Source organism: Thermobia domestica, chromosome 9, assembly GCF_964235325.1.
Source record: "Thermobia domestica chromosome 9, izTheDome1.hap1.1, whole genome shotgun sequence".
Lineage (NCBI taxonomy): Eukaryota > Metazoa > Arthropoda > Insecta > Zygentoma > Lepismatidae > Thermobia > Thermobia domestica.
Window position 1 is genome coordinate 234394662 of NC_137462.1, and position 18115 is coordinate 234412776.

The window sequence follows — 18115 nt, forward strand, 5'->3', positions numbered from 1 at the left end:
TTCTCACGCTACCAAAACAGTACTTATGCTTTTTTTTTATTACAGCCTTTTAATATAAACATTTCACACTATTATCTGTTCTAGGACGATACAATTCTAGTTCATGTATATGCTAGCTTTGGAAATACAGTAGAGTTTTGCTTATCCGACATAAACAGGCAGGCAGAACTCCGGATAATATGAATGTGTTAACCCTAGAACGGTCGGGCTGGGTCTGTGAGACCTATCTACTTATATTTTTAAAAACAAATCCAACTTAAAGATATTGGTTTGAGTTGTAACTTCGTATACCTTCCTGAAACGCCCGATAAGACAAGCTAGTGTTTCAAACCAGTTTGAATTATTGTTATGTTGCTTTTAGTAGAGCTACGAACCTCGCGTGGGTCTGTCAGACCCAGCCCGACCGTTCATGTAACTTTTTTTTTGCTAGTGTCAAGAATCTTCTAAGAAGTTTATTTTTTTATTGTGATTACTTATTCGACATTTTTAGAGTGTGTATATACGAACAACATTTCAGTTGGTATTACGAGCAACTTTAGAATATATTGGAAATTGAAACCGTTTCTGTGAGTGAAATACAAGGAATTTTATATGACGATGAAAGTGAACTGGATGATTCCGATGCAGATACTGATTTTAAATTATTTAGTGACCATGATTGTTGCATAATGATGATGAAATTAACTTAGAAATCGGTGAAAACAAGAAACCTAGCATAATAACATATTACAACAAAATTAAGGATGGTGTAGACGTTGTTGATGCTATGTATGGTGAATATACAGTCGCAAAAGGAACCAGGCGTTGTCCACTCTGTCTTCTTTTCGCAGTCATGAACATTGACGCACTAAATGGCTATCTCATTCTCAGGGCAAACCAAATAAAATAACAAGAGATTAGCTCAAGAAGCCAGGGAAATCTCTGCCAAGACCCTACATTATGCAGCGCACAACGCAATCAAATCTCTCACATGAAACTCGGCTTCTTGCAGCAAGATTTTCTGTTCTCCAGGTGGACAGACAAACTTATATGGAATCAGGAAAGAAGGGAAGATGCCATAGATGCAAAGACAGTAAAACTAAATACTGCTGCACAGTTTGTGAAGCATGACTATGTTTAAGCCACGCGAAAATGATGTGTGATGAATGTTATGAAAACTTAATAACTTTACCCCTTGACATTCAGTACATCTCAACATAGGTTGTGCCTTAGGTTATGTTAAATAAACTCGTAAGTGTCCTTTACAATATTACTTATCCATAACAACATTTAAGCAAGTATTCATTTTTATATATTTTTTACGAAAACTCATGTAATTTACTTTAAAAAATGTAAACAATTACAAATATTTAAAAAAAAAATAAGCGAAAACACAGTTTTGAGCTGAAATGCTTTTTTATGTTTCAGAAATACCTGTAATTACATAAAAGTATGTTTTTATTTTAAAACATCATTTACAAATTAATTATGCAGTTTTATTTTCTTGGGTCTGTCAGACCCAGCCCGGCCGTTTATGAAACTTTTTTCCGCCCAACCGTTGTAGGGTTAAGAAAAGACCTATTAAAAGTAAAACTTATGATATAATTTTACATATTAAGCATCTAATAATCATGTTTTATAACAAATAAATGCACTGCACTGAATCAGGGACGTATCCAGCGTGATTGCCTGAGGGCTGTCCCCCTCAGAAACTCAAGCACTTTTTAATAAGATTGCTTTTACCCTTTTGAGGTTCTTTTATATCAGTTTACTTGGAGTCAGTGTCCAAACTTTCGGCAATGTGCTGTTGTCTTCTTATAATTCTAAGAACATACCATAATCTCATTATGCCAGGTGGAATTAAAGAACAGTTTTAAATAGGATTAACATTTCGTTTCCGTTCTGTTTTTAGTTTTAATATATTAGAACGATACACTCAATGTCTTCTGGCTATTTTTGTTATGTGACATACGTAGCAAACACTTTTCTTTAGCTAATTTTTCTCGAAAATATGTTACATTTTGTTTGTGCTATAATGCAGTTTCCAAAGTAAACCGGTTTATAAATGACAAGTAGGAAAAAGTTTAAGAGAAATACAGAACTGTTGCATTATTATTATTATTATTATTATTATTATTATTATTATTATTATTATTATTATTATTATTATCATTATTATTATTATTATTATTATTATTATTATTACTATTATTGGTATTTTTAAAACATTAGAATTACGTGCTTACGAGGATTCGTGTTGGACCCCCTCCGAATAGAAAACCTGGATACGTGTCTGTACTGAATGATAGACATATGAGTCAAGGTATAGACGGGCGCGCTAGGCCAGAGACTCCAGAGCATGAAAACTAGATTAAGACCACAACTTGCAGTTCTTCTTGCCGATTGGTGCTATCTGCAATGATATGTCGAATCATACGGTATGTGGAACAAAGGAAGGTCAGATAAGCAAGACCATGGTGTATTGGTGTTTCACGCACCTAAATCTGTAAAATGTTTGTATAAACAATTATCTTTCACTCCCTAGCTAAATTTGTGGGTATGATCACACACCTTGCCTTATAAAGTATAGTCTTATAAAGAAAAAAATATTTTTAGCTAAAAGCTAAAGAGAAGCCAACTTCAACAATTTAGTTAGTTTTTTTTTAATAATGGCAAACTAGTACATTTCATCACGATAAATCACGTTTGGTACTAAGATGTCTTTTTTTGTCCGTATATATCCTTCACACTTTGTTGGAGACAAAATTGTTCTTTTCCCAAGGAAACAGGATAAGGAAAAGCTATACAACAGCATGAACTGAAAACAATAGCTATTACCAATAGTACTCTAATACTGGATAAATATGTCGTTACAGCAAAATATCAATAAGTTATGTTCTTATTATATTACTTCGGTTCTTATTAACATGAACATTATAATTTGTAAAAAAAATGGATGGGATGGGATTCGATCTAGTGTCAAAATAGTGTAAGAACTACTAATGCACCACGCTACCCACCTAACAACGGAAACTACTCTTTGCTTCTTCTCTTTTTCTTAACAAATAAATGCTAATATCCATAGCGCATGTCACTTCCAACCTCAAGACAGGAGATTTCCTCTTTGTTTCTATATTTCCGTACGACATCTTGGTTACAGAAGCTAATTTATATTTGGCAGACAATGTACACACTAAGTTTTAACCAATAAATGCAACATTTTACTCCACTATCCAGTTCTTTGATCCAACTCCTCGACTTCCCTACTGAATTCCTTCCGCAATCGTGCTCTGCTAGTGAAAAATCCCTAGAAATCATGGTTGCCAGTACACACAAAAGCGAGCATAATTTTGTTTTTTGCTTATATTTTTATTATTTTATTGATTTTTTTTTGGAAATATCTGCTTAGATGGATTGCTTTCTATTATCTCTACATACTAATAACTGAATTTTACCCATAAACGTAAGGAAAATAGAATAAATGCGAAAAATCGTGAGTTATAGTATACGCGCAATTTTTATTGCTCATGGAAGTATTTATAATTAAATAAGACACAACTAAACTAATAAAGAACTAGAGCCCCGAATTTGTAATTAATAGATTGCTATTTGTCGAAATAAAAACACAAGGAAATGAAACTGTATATTAAAAACACACTAAGTTGATTAGCATCATAGTAATCGGTATAAGCTGCAACGGACTCATACATTATGGCATTTCTCCTTGTAACTGGCGATTAATATGTTTATGTATCTATATTTAATTACATCAACCGATCCATTATTTTTAAAAAATAGATGGAATGGTGTAGCCTCCAATATCTTGAGTAACTTCAGTAAAAATAGTAAAAATCAGCCAGAAACAAATGATTGTTTTCAATGACAAAATCCTGAAGCTAGTGGCTGAGGAACAAACACTTCTTTTCACAAGCAATTCACTCTAGTCGAAGAATGTGTAAATATAGTGAACGGTAACAAAAAGGTAACACTGGCATTATTACACTTGGTTAAACCGTTAACTGTCGATTACTTATAAGTTCTACCTTGTTACTTTTCATACTGTTAACAGAAACTTTCATCTCATTGCGAGATATCACTGCTTAATGTACTTTAATCTCGAAGCTCGAAACAATCTCACTAAACTTGTTTTGGTAATACCTAACCACTGTTGTGCACAAGAAAATCACAATTTATGGAAGTACTGTTGGTATACTCAGAAAGTATTGGTAAGAATTGATTATACTCAGAAAGTAGAAATCCTACTCTGTATGCCCTGAAAATGCGAAAAAGTTCACCTAGATTCAATGTCAATGGTGAGAACACTTCTGGTTTGATTTTCTTGTATACAAAAGAAAAGATTTTTTACATTATTATGATAATCTTATTTAATCGACTAGTTGGTGCAGAATAAAAATAATACGACAAATATAAATAAAATACTATGAATACATGACACTGTCACAGAAACAACACCACATGAACTACAAACACTACTTCTCAGAACAGTCTGCTCATTGAGTAACATACGTAAAGCAATCATTGCCAATTTACTATAATTAGCAGGTTTTAGTTAATGACTTGTAAATAGTTAATGAGTAACTTTTGAACATTAAACTGGCACATGTAGTCATGCCATTTACTACTGCCGTGGTAAGCAATTGGATATTGATCGGAAAAGAAACCTAGTTGATTGAATAATTGTATTTACTAGTGGATTAATAAGAACTTTGGTAGTATATCTGTCAAGGTGATACTCGCAGAAAAGGCTTCCTAGCGAGTACAAACTTTAATGTGAGTAACGGATTAAAGGTTGTTTCGGTGATGGCGACGATAGTGAACAAACGTAAATATCATGCTTGCTTTGATGTTTCTCTACTTAAAGCTTTTGTCAGTTACAATAATGTGAAATAGAAATAATATTAACTTCTATAAAAGAAATTCTAGATGAAATTTGGTATTTCAAGAAGCGAACACGGAAAATGAGGGATAACTGCTAGGTAAATTTTATCATCAATAAAAACTGTAATTTCTCAGAAAATCTTAATTTACATACATACACATAATCGCTAATATGATGCAGACCTACTTCGCACTCCCTAAACCAAAACAGATATTATTCGTAGTAGACACTTAGCAGAGGTTAAAATGCTTTTTTTCTTTCTTTTATTTTTTCTTTTCTTCTTTTTTTTGCAATAATAATGGCTTCTGAGGCATATCAGTTTGCCGGCATATTATAAATCTGTACACAAGTAATTGGGTATACGCCACGAAAATAACGCTTGTAACAGATGAACTATGGAACTCGCAACTTTTTTGCGAAATCGACTCGTCCTTCAGAATGTTGATTACGAAGCATCTAGATGATTAAATTTGAAGAATTTGTTTAATTGAGTATTATGGATATAGATATATTTGACTAATACACAATAACACACTGAACAAGGATATGTGATAATATGTAAAAAACAGTATCATGTAACAGTTTCAACACAATAAGTGTATCTTCATCCGACTTCCACTTCTTCTGGCTGCTTGGGAGTTGGTCATCACTTATATACTCTCCGGAGGTCTACTTATAATTAGGCTCCACCCCTTCATTAAAGAGTAACACTTGTGTGACTTTCACTTTCACTTTTTAGCTGCACACGTGTCCAATTAAAAGTTTACTTTTTTCCGCTGGATATATTCTGTCCTCTAATTATCCTTATTTTCCTCATTAATTTTTCCTCTTTCTTTCTTATTCCTTTTCATTTCTTCTTCTTCAAGCAGAATCTTCTCCCACTCTTTATTTATCGAGAATCCTGCATTTCAATTCATTACCTTGTCTCTTGCCTTCATAATCTCCCTAGCTTCCTTCCAATTTCTCACCAAAGTTCTGTTCTCTACTTCTATGACCAATGCTCCTTCACACCCTCTCCTGTGGTTTGTCTCTTTTTGATGCTTGTATATCGCATTGTTATCCCTTTCCAATCTTACATCATCCTGGTGCTGTTTGATCCTTTCTTGCATTTTCTTTTTTGTTTCTCCTATGTAAATTTTGTTACACTCCGCGCATCCCACTATATATATTACTCCCCTTTGATCTTTGTCCGCTATTGCTTTTCTCTTGGTTCTTTTGACTAGTTCAATTATTCTGTTTCCTCCTTTCCTGTACGTCCTAATCCCTACTTTCCGAGGAATTCTCTTTATCTTCTCTGTTTCTTTGCTTACGCTTTCTATTCCAAACCATTTTTTGTTCCTGTTTTCTTCCTCTTTCTTTCTATCTCTTGCTATGTCTCTTGTGACCTTATTATCTTCGTTGTATCCATTTCTCCTTAGTTGTGTCCAGAACTTCTTTAAATCTCTTTTCCTCTGTTCTTCAATTGTGTTTAGTTCCCCTATTCTTTCTTCCATGCTTTTTATGAAATTCTTCTTTGTACCGTAATCTACATCACTTCATTTGTGGCAATATACTCCCGCTGCACACTCTTTTTGGTACCAGGATGTAATAAACTCTCCTCCTTCCGACGTCTTAATTTTCATATCTAAATACTTTATCTCCTTGTCTACTTCTATTTCATTTTCTAGTCTAATCCCTTTCTTTTCATCTTCCACGTCCCTTATGAATTTCTCCAGCTGCCTTTTTATTTCCTTCCATATCCCTAAACAGTCGTCCACATAACGGCAACAAAGAAGCAGTCTTTCTCCTCCTCTTTCTATCGTCTCCTTCTCCCATTGATTCATTATTATATCTGATTGTACTGGACTCAAACAAAATCCTGTATTAAGTCCTTCCTTCTTTTTAACAATCATGTCTGATTATGCGGTATCCATTCTCCAACAATGCCTCTAATCCTTTTCTTACCTTCTTACTTTCCCAATTTTCTGTTCTTTTTTCACTCATTTCCTCTTCTATTATTCTCAATATTTCTTCTCTCTTAAGGCTCGGGAACATACTCTTAACATCTAGACTAAATAGCACTGTGCTCTCATTTCTTCTTCCTAATTTATCTATCATCCTCTTAACCTCTTGCGTATTCTCTACTCTTCTACTTTCTTGTCCTTCTCTCACTGCCTCGGCTATCCTCTTAAAGAGTATATTTGATATATTTGATATTTGATATATATTTGACTGATATATAAATTTGAGATATATTTGATAAATAAGAGAAATATAATCATCAAAATGCTTTTGCAGTTAGCGGTATGATATGTTCTAAATTTTGAAGTACAATATCTTAATAATAAATTTTAGAACTTTTCTTTTCCTTTTTAAATAAAAGAGCAATAGGAATATTATGTGAATAAGAGCTGACAACCCTCTCTCTTTTTTTCTTTCTTTTGGTAGTATAACTCTTCCTTCCCGTTGAACACGTGGTTTGACGTCGAGAAGGAATGTCTTGGCTTAGTGTTGATTAGGGTGCATTGAAAAAACGTTTTTCGAAATCTTCTTACCTTTAATGAGTGCTTTCGGCCAAATGTGGTTAATAAAACAGAAAGAAAATTTCGAAACGATACCTAAACTTTATGAAGTGTCGGCGTCGGCTAGAAAATTTTTAAAAAAAAATGAAGAAACCGTAGATTTTTTTTCAAAAAAGACAATGAGTGAAATAGTTATAACTTTAAACTACAGTCCACTTACCGGGTAAACTTTATCTCCAGACAGTCCCAACATAATGTAAAAAGATTTTCCCTATTTTTTTACTTCATGCCTTCCCTCTGAACTGGGAGTGGTCAATGATCTTGTATATTAATGTATATTTGTAAAAATCCCGCAAAAATATTGAAACATGTTAGTGATTTTTCTGTCAGGTATCGGACACAATGGAGTCATAAATCAATAAATTGAAACGTATTCAATCTTTTATACATTTGGAAAACGTAAAACATTTTAAAAGTTGCAATAAACATGCTGAGATACATTATATCATAGTTCCTGCTGTTCTTAGTTTATTTCCAAGTAAATTTATTAGATTGAAAATTACTATGTATTCACCACGAGGAGATGGTTGCAGTTCGAGTTCTGCCCTCCTTTACACTCCTGGGCTTATCTTCAATTTTGCATTTGCAGATTACTGGTTCTCAAGTGTTTCTAATATTTACGTTCAGTTATTCATTTTTAGATTGTATTCTGATTTCTTTGTAAACTGTGGTAGTCGCCCCCGAGATTTTAAAGTTACCAAAATAAGTCCATGGCGAGAGTCTGCACCACACAAAGAACTAACCGCTTCTGTCACTAATTTTACCATACGCTCTATTGCGTGAGTGTGACAAGGAAAACTTATTATTTCTTCACTTGTAACTGCAGAAATTTTTATATTATGTTGCAGCTCATCTTTGCTCAGGTGTTATGTTAGTGATGGCTCCGTCAAGCACACTCAGATCAGTTCATCATGCAATGCAGGTTTCTGCGTATAATTTGACCTCATGAACTTTGCATGTTTCACACTGATACATAAGGACAATGTTTTTGCTTTGAAAATTCTTCTCTAACCTAGCCTTCTTATGTTCTTATGTTTACTAGAAGCGAATTCTCGGGAGGACTAAACCATGCATTTCACATTATCGCTGAATCGGTAATTGATTTAGTATTTCAGTCCATACATCTAGAGAATAACGTAAGTTTCCATAAATGTTTAGCTCCTTGTGTGCACAATGGTTCGCTTTTACTATAGAACCATACAGGAATATATACATTCATTATATAGGAAACCATAATCTTCAGCTTTACTGATGTATTTTCCGTTCCGATGTAAAGGCGCAACATTCTCTTAGCAGTTGTCACCCATCTCACGTGATGTAGCTTTCCAGGATTTTGACTAGCCAAACATGCAAAACAATTGCTCAACGAATCAGCTTGACAAATATTCAGAAGGAATTTGTGATGCGTGCTTAAATTCAAAGCACTGGAGTTCTGAATCCAGTGAACAGCTACGGGTTCAAAATGAAAAAAAAAGTGTTAATGACTTGCAATTTTGTAAAGTCATTCCAATTTGTACTTCGTATGAATTTGTCCCCGTAGTCTTACCACCGATTTTATGGATTCTTCAGTGACAGTTTTCATGAATGGTTTCTTCTCCCTTTCATTCTTGTTGGGGTCAATAACTTTCTGCTTTTGCTGAGAAGTGACCAAGCCAACATCTTTGAGAAGTGAAGATGCTAGGAGTGAAAAAAAAAAGCGCCGCAGGACGGAAGACACTTTTGACCTGCAAACCGCAGAAGCGAATGTTGATAGTTTAACTCTCATTTGCTTGGATGGTTGACACTTAACTTTCTCAATTCTTGGAGATGGATGGAAGCAAGAAAGCAATAAATCTGAAAAGATTAACGGTACAACCTAATATAACTCGAGATACAGGAATTGACCGATTTGCTAACTAAAGACCTCAATGATTTATCTCACTACATGCAAGGTTTTCTTCATCGCCACCGTGGTGAAGTAGGAACAACACGCCCCTAGTAACCATAAAGTTGATGGTTGTCGTATACCATGGGGTACCTTCCTAGCACCTGAACATAAAAAGAACGGATATAGGTGATTTAAAATATATTTGGGGAGTAATTTTGTGGTTCATTGGCGCTTCTTCGCGCCTGTGCCGCTAGTGGTATAATTTTCAAAATGGAAGTGAGCATCGCGGATCATTGCTACGGATACGCCAGTTTTAGGCGAGAGGTCGTTAGTTGCCCATTGGTTAGTTGTCCATCGACGTTTACGGCATGAGGGCGTTGTATCTAAAAAAAGAGAGAGAGAGAGAGAGAGAGACAGAGAGAGAGAATTCAAAATTCCGGTATCCATGAGGTCCGTTGGTTCCTCTAAAAGTCTGAAACGGTGGGAAAGGTGTCAGAAGCGGAAAACACGTATTTCATAATTTCAAAATTCCCCCTTATCGAGGTAAACATCATTTGCCCAAGAGTACCCCGGAAAGTCCCATGCGGGATGAAACTCAAAACTTGCAAATGGCAAGAGGAATCATGTAGTACATCATTTAAAAGTATTACCAAAGGAAAGAAGATGGAAAGAGTCTTGAGTGTCTATACTAACCTTGTGCAAAACAGCGAGCATTCGAGATGATAATAGAAATTTGATACTGTGACACCGATATCGGAGATGGTCAATACTTGACTTCTCATTGCAAAAGTACAATGCACCAAGGTAAAAAAAAAAAGCAGTGCAGCATTGTAGGTTTATTACATGACTATGAATTAGGAAGTTATGCTAAAACATGGAAATGGAAGGAATGCAGGAGCAACATGAGTTTTATTTATAAGTAGAAAAGACAGTTCCGCTTAAACTTTGACAATATTCACTGTTTGTTTTTGTTTAGTTTGGTTTTACCTTTTTCATGCAGTTGGCTACGTAAGGGCTAGCCCCAGCACTCCTCCCATTTCTCTATTCTACCTTCAGATTCTATATATTAAGATGTTATACATTAACATTTGAATCGCTGATTTAAGGAACGTCATATGTCAATGCTCTCAATAATGCCGAAAGTCAATGATTTTTGTGACGTTTCTCAACTCAGGGACACTCGTTGCAGCTCGATATTACACAAGCTATTAGCGTGACTTCTGTCATATCACAACCGAATAGTGTAGCTGCCCTCAATAACCAACGCTACATGTAAACTCATTTTCGGCATATGGCTGAGTCATGAAGTTCTCAAATCAGTGATATATTATGCTGAATTTCTGTGAATACCTAACACATTTCAGATGTTATATTTAAACCTAATATTTACTTGTTCTGAAATGATTATATGAATATATATATATATATATATATATATATATATATATATATATATATATATATATATATACAACTAATATATTTTAACGTAATTATTTTATATAATTTTCCATGCATTGCGCAAAAACAATTCCATACAAAAAAAGAGTTGACTCAATGGGAATCGAACTCAGTCCTACGATTTGAAGTCCAACGGTTTATTACTTAGCTAACATGACCACTCAAGACGAGTTCCTTCTAGAGTAATATAACAGGATTTCCAACATATTGGAATTCATATCCATTGCAAACGTTGTTTTTGTTCCCCTTTGTCTTTTATTTTACTACGTATGCGAGAATTTTGTTCGATGTCTTTCTTCTCATTCTTCTTTTACATATGGAGAGGTTCTTTTACATATTTAAATATTTTTTACGTACGGAAACAAAAATGACAAAACTGAATTACCTAATTAACGTACTCTAAATTTCGTTGGAATGCATTAAATCACTTTTTGTGTATATACGTGCGTGTATAAGAGTGAACAGCCTTTTAATCATGAAAGTAAAAAATAGATTGCGAGATTTCAATATTGTATCATTAAGTATAATTACGCATTTCATCACTATTGTTAACACTAGAGTACACTACAGTACTCGCATGAAAATGTTGTACCATGAGTGCTCGCGCGGATTACGATTGTAGTCCATTTGATAAATATCTATATATATTAGTGGTTATTCAATCTATATTTTTTACATTATTTTATGGGTTTTACAAGCAATAAAGAATACATTTCAGTGCAATCGTTTTATTTTTTAATACACAAAAAGAATTATAAGCCAAACCTTTACAATGCGTATGCAATTTACTATAGTTTTGTAAATGTTTATTTATTTTCTTGCAATTTGGTTACAAAATTGAAATAAAAAATGAAATTTGCATTTAAAGTGTTAATAATTGTTATAAGAAAATGAAAAAGTTCTTAAAGTATTTGCAAATTTCACATTTACACATGAAAAAAGGTCAAACGTAGGCACAATTTTGGGAGTTTCAGTCAAAACAGTCAGTGCAAACGATACGCTGGTGGTCAGGGCAGACCCACTTACTGCACCTGAAACATCTTTTTCGGGTACTCTTGTTTATTCCTCTTCCACAAAAATGACACCGTCCTACTGTTCCTTCATTTGGGGGTGGGGGAGCAGGATTTTCAGGAATCTTCAGCAAAACTCTTCCTCGATGTTTTATTTCTCTCGGTATCATTTGTAGATGAATGCGTCTGTGCACTTGAGGTTTGATAAGTTCCATAGCCACAGTTTGCAGGAAGTCTCTACGGTTGATAATAGCATCATTGTTATTTGCTTTGAAAACAATGAGTGCGTTTACTCCAGCAACGTTTAACAGGTGGAAAAAGAGAGTGAGTGGCCATCTTCGGGAGTTCCTGGCTGTATCATACTGGCGACACAATTTGTCCAATATGTCAACTCCAAATTTAGTGTTGTTGTATGCAGTAATAACTACTGTTTTTTTTTCTTCACCACTGTTTTCATCTATGGCCTTTGTGTTATGCATTGTTGAGATCATCAAGACAGCTTGGTTCTTTTTAGGAACATATGAAACCAAGCAGCAGTTAGCTTGGAATCCAAAAAGAGCTGAATACACTTCTCTGTCTCAATCAGCTAGAAAACATGCCGGAATTTCTGGTTTGTTTTTCCTTAGTGTTTCAATATATGTAAGGGATTTTTCTTCAAGAAGCTCTTTTGCAAGTGCAAGGGACGAAAACCAATTGTCGTCCGTTATATTACGATTGGTTCCAGCTACAGGATCTACAAGGCGTTTTACCACATCTTTAGAAGCATTACTCATCTTGAATGGTCCGACAGGCTGAATATCCAAACAGACTTCCAAATTTGACGTGTAATAGTTACATGCTGACGTCAGAGCGAATACTTTGATCCCATATTTGGCTGGCTTCTTGGCCATATATTGCCGAAATGGGTATCCACCCCTGAAAGAGACAAGTTGTTCATCAATGGTAAGGTAATCTGAAGATTTGTACTTTTCTTGACAATTACGCACAAACTTATCAAAATATCCCTAAATGGTGCAAATTTGTCAACACGTCTTCGGTTCTGCCTGTCTCTTATGTCATCAAAGCGTAAACATCGCATTAGGAACCTCAAACGCTTTTCCCTCATCGTTACATAACAGGCATCTACTCCAGTCCTTGTACTTATGTTCCACATACTCTTAGTATTTCTTCTACCTCCATGTAGCGCCCCACACAAGTACAAAATACCAATGAGTGCTCTTATCTCTAATACATCAGTTAGATTTGCATCTCTGTCACGCAAATACTTTTAGCTTATTTTATCTATGTAAATGTTAGTGCTGTCGACTATTTTCTATATTATTTCAGTGTCCAGAAAGCATTCAAGCGCTTTTAGGTGAGTATTTGCATTTTTACCTTCATTTCGAGGACCAGGTCTATGCAGTGTAGGTATGATATTATGACGCTGTATTCGCGTATTTCTTGGTTGCAGTGGATCTATATACCATCTGGTAATTCTGTCCTTGCCAATGTGAAATTCATCGTGAAACCTGTCTTCCTGGATAACCTCGTTCCTTTCTTCATCTTCTATTTCTTCCAGAACGTCACTACCACTTTCTTCAGAGTCACTATGATGTTCTTCGACAACATCTTCCTCTATTTCGTCTTCGTCTTCTATACCCAAAACACTTTCGTCGTCACTCTCAGTTTCTCTTAGCCACTGTCGTATCTGTTCTCGTTCTTGCTCGGACATTTTAAACTAACATATATCACGTATATTTGAGGGAATAATATGAAATAATACGTTCAAAACAAGAACAGTTAAAACTTTAGGCAGAAAACAAACTGTCACGTCAGTACTCGCACGGATTACAATAGTAGTCCATGAGAAAATAACAATCCTCATAACAACAATGCTTTGACTTTGGGAGATACCACTCGACTAATGGTGTTCTACAAATAGGGGAGGAAGGTAGACGACCGCTCAAGATCATAAGTGTTGCCAACCCTCAGATACTAGAAAACTGAAACCCACTGGACTACAATAGTAATCCGCGCGAGCACTCTAGTGTTAAGTATTTCAATCAATGTTACTTTTTCTACACTTAATACCATTCCTACATATCAGTATATTTAAGAGAAGAAAAAATACATCTGCACAATTTTTCCCGATTGCTAAGATTGGCTTGAAGGTTCGAACAAGCAGCTTTGACTGTTTTCCGAAAATACCCAAAGTTGAACTTAGAAAAGTTTTGCCTCAAACCAGCAATAAAGAATGTGCTCACCCTTTCTGGAACAGTGTGTACCAAATATCAATGCTAACGAAACCGCATAGAACAATAATTAGTGCTGTTACCAGAAAGCAAGTATTCGACATCCATTGTTGGTGGTGGTGTCCTTACGTGAAGATTATTACACCCTGTATACATTAATATTTCAGCACTAATTTTGAAAGTATGACAAAAATCACTAATGACTGCATATTGAAAGAAAATAATTGTCCCTCATTTTCATAATATTATAAAGAGAACTATCTTCTTCTATGGGGTATTGTCAGACCTGTTTTATAGCATGCTTTTTGCTCCATTATTAAAAGTGATTGGGACTATCTTCACGGGAAGACAATTCCATCAACAAATATTGTGGAAACCTTGCTTTACTATATGTGCACTAATTTTCTTTAGTAAGACTATTCATGGCTTTGGATTGATTATTTTAACAAAAGAGACACTGACCAAAGCTTAAAACCCACTTTATTTTAAATTATAATTTGTAACGGTTTCGGATATCTAACATATCCTTCTTCTGACACTATCGAAAATAAATGAAAATACAGTCATATATACTGTATAGTCATTGTTATGAGAAAGTTTAAAATCTTTTAACAGACATATATATAATTTTCTTTCTGTGAAAATCGTGAACAGTAATTTATCAACATTTTTGGTGTATGTATGATACTTAGTGTAGCTGTGGGTGGCACTATACTTACGGACCTATATCTAGTTCGTCGTTGTTATTCTGTGTTCATTTCCTTTGAACGATTCATATTAAATCTTTCTGTATGCGCTCAGAATGGCATTAACTTTACTATAGCAAATACTCCTTGTTAAATACGTTTTCATAATCACGGTGAAAACGTGCAAACAAAGAGATACGAGTATTTCCATTGCGCATTCAGTGGAAGACACATTATTCTTTAGATCTCTGCTCACAATAGTTCCTCATTAATAAAGCATAATAGCGTTGTTCGAAAAGAAAATTTAAATATTTAAGTTTAAGTCTCACTGCTATGAACTTTAGGCTAAAGGAGATGGATGATCAAGGCAAGTGAATGATGGAGAAAGAATCGATGGAATTAGAATGTGGTAGGATACGGCAATACTTCGAGAAACTCCACGGGCATTATGTTGTCCATCACAAACTTACTTGGACGGGAATCGAACCAGGAAGCCCCGCAGAGATATAAGCGCTCCACCGCTAAGCCACCGTGCAGTCATCTCTAGATGTTCCCGAGGAACATTTTCAACTACTACTATAACCATAAATCGATGTATATTGTACTAGTGCATGACAGGTGTATAATTACGTCTCAAATGCATTTGTTATAACCTAAACATTATGTAGATATAATCTATGTAGATACTTACCTAAGAAATCTGTTACACTGTAAGATTCACTTCGGATTTTCATAACGAACTCATCATTCTCAAAATAAAACACTAGAAATGCCTCACTGTAAAAGAGAATAAGCAATATATTAGCTTCCTATTGGCAATCATAGAAGCTAAATTATACTGAAATATGCATAATGACTAGTTACCTGTTTAAGAGTTACGTTTGCTAGTCAAAACAAGTATTTATTGTAATACGAAGTGTAATACTCTTGTTCAAACTAGCCATATGTTAACTCTTAAGCCAACAAAACTAGTTTCTAATTCAATGCATGATAGCAGTGAGGTTTATTCATTAGAGATTGTCAGAACCGGTTCCTGGTGGAACCGGTTTTCGGGTCTGAACCGATCCGGTTCTTGAAGATCCAGTTCCGGAACCGGTTTTTCGGATCCAGGTCTGGAACCGGTCCTTAATATCCGGTTCTGGAACCGGATTTTCGGATCCAGGTCTGGAACCGGTTCTGAAAACCGGATCTCCGAGAACCGGTTCCTCGTGGAACCGGTTCCGCCGGAACCGGAACTTTGTGGCCATCCCTATTATTAATGAGTGCGAATATGAAAGGCATATTAGCCTAATGTTTTTCGTAAACCATGCAAGCATTATGAGTATTAGCGTGAAAGTCCATACAACTTAAGAATGTAAGATCTTAGTTAAGATTGCGGCGATGAAGTATAGAAAAACGTGAGCATATTTAATAACAAAATTAAAATGCAACTATTTTTCTTCTTCGTCACGCGGAAGCATTACAAGTAGCTCGAAGAGCTAAGGAATACGGAGAAATTCTGCTGGATTTCAGTATGGTAGTACCTAATGCGATACAATTATATTTCACTTAGAGGTTAAAAAAATAATATAAATTTAACTTACTGATGAGAATTTTCAGTTGTATTCAGTTGGCTGTAGGCGTTAGAGTGAAACAGGACGATACTAGAAGAGGTGATACCTTGGAATTCGTAACATAGTCACAAATGAAACAATATTCTTCAGAAACATAAGTAAGCGAATAGTAAAACGCTAGTTTAACAAAGTTTACAACACTGACAACCCCGTGCTTGATGCTGTGGGTGTGACATATCAACAATCCATTTATAAATAAGATACTCAGGGTGGTTATTCAATCTGTTAATGCCCAAATGTGTTTCATTCTGAAAACCACTTAACTATCTGCCAGCAATCATCAACTAATTTGGGAATAGAATGCAGCATGGTACCGGCCAGGAATGCTTCGTAACTGTAAAATAGATTTCGCATAATCTGAAATAGATTTAGAAGGAATTCACCAATGTTAAGGTTTTAATGAACAACGGCCATAAATAATGCAATATATATGTCTTTGCCGATTAATCGCGTACTAACATTGTACGAAATACCGGGCGAATTTGTTATCAAATTATATTCCTACAAAAACATATTTATAGAAATGCAACAATAATTTTGGACATTAGTATACATATGTTTTCTCACTATGCACAGTCTACTTCAGATTATGCGAAATCTAGTTGAGAAACATTCTTGATGAGTTGAACGCAGCTCAGAGCAACACGCATAAAATGCCTACACTGTTTCGTCAAAGGAACAATCGTTCTTTAGACAGAGTATTAACGTTTAGATTTGTATAATGCTTAAGAAGAACTGGGTTCCACCAGCAGAGTTTGCGGTTCTTCATAAGTGGCATAAGCATGGAAAAGAACCAGTTTACCAAGCCAGCACTACGAAACGAAGCTCCATACCATTATTCCATTTACTCTGAATTTCCATGTTCAGACAAAAAAAAAAAAAAAAAAGTACGTATCGTTTGCCTTTACTTACAATGTTGACACACGTCTAGTAAAAAAAAAAAAGTATATCATGTAGCCTCATTCGTCACGTCCAACTATGTTATTCCAAAGAAAAAGTCGAATTTCTCTTGATAAAGTAATTCTATTAAGGCTTCTCATGCTGTAAGTCAGTTGAAAATATTGACTGGTGACGTTTCTAATGCAATGTCTATAATTATTTGCATTCGAAACGTCGAAAGATATTTTCACCTGGCCAATAGCCCGAGAAAGTTACTTTGATGTTATAAAAGTGTTCTTATATGTACGTGGACAAATCAGCATCAGTGCCATCGACGAATGGGTTCCGGGTTGTAGTAATTGGTTTATGCGTCATTGTTTTCCCACGAAATTTATATCAAAAGGTTCAGATATCATGTATCAAGTTTCTACTTTACAAGTTCATGACAGGTTACAGGGTAGCTAAAATTTTCCCGAAATGTCCAACATGGAATGACTAAATCAAAAGGGGACAATAATACTGTTCTAAATATAAAGGTAACCAAAAAAGTTCCGTCGCTTTTTCGCTCACAACATTTGTACATCGATATGTCACCTAAGACGCACCTGTAAGTTCAAAAATAGTCCCCATTAACATCGACGACTTTCTGCCAACGTTCTGGAAGACCATGGATTCTATCGCGCTAGAACTTAGTGGGCCGTGAAGCGAAGAAGGTGTTAAGTGTATTTTGCACCTCTACTAGGGATTTGAACTGGCGTCCTCTAAGATGATTGTCCAAGGAATAGAACAGATGATAATCGGAAAGCGCAATATGCGTGGAGTATGCGGGTGCAATAGTGTTTCACATCCAAGGCGTAGAATGGTGTCCCGGGTCATCCTAGCCACGTGGGGCTTAGCGTTGTCCTGTAACAAAAGGACCCTTTTGCGA

General features: G+C 35.2%; 1 protein-coding gene across 1 annotated transcript in view; it reads right to left on the reverse strand.

Annotated features, from left to right (window-relative positions):
* LOC145660616 (pickpocket protein 28-like) overlaps positions 1-18115 on the reverse strand; it is a 151376-nt gene that overhangs the window by 12962 nt on the left and 120299 nt on the right. Inside the window, exon 11 of the mRNA XM_081725891.1 lies at positions 15387-15472. Coding sequence (XP_081582017.1) covers positions 15387-15472 — 86 coding nt within the window. The remainder of the gene's footprint in view (positions 1-15386; positions 15473-18115) is intronic.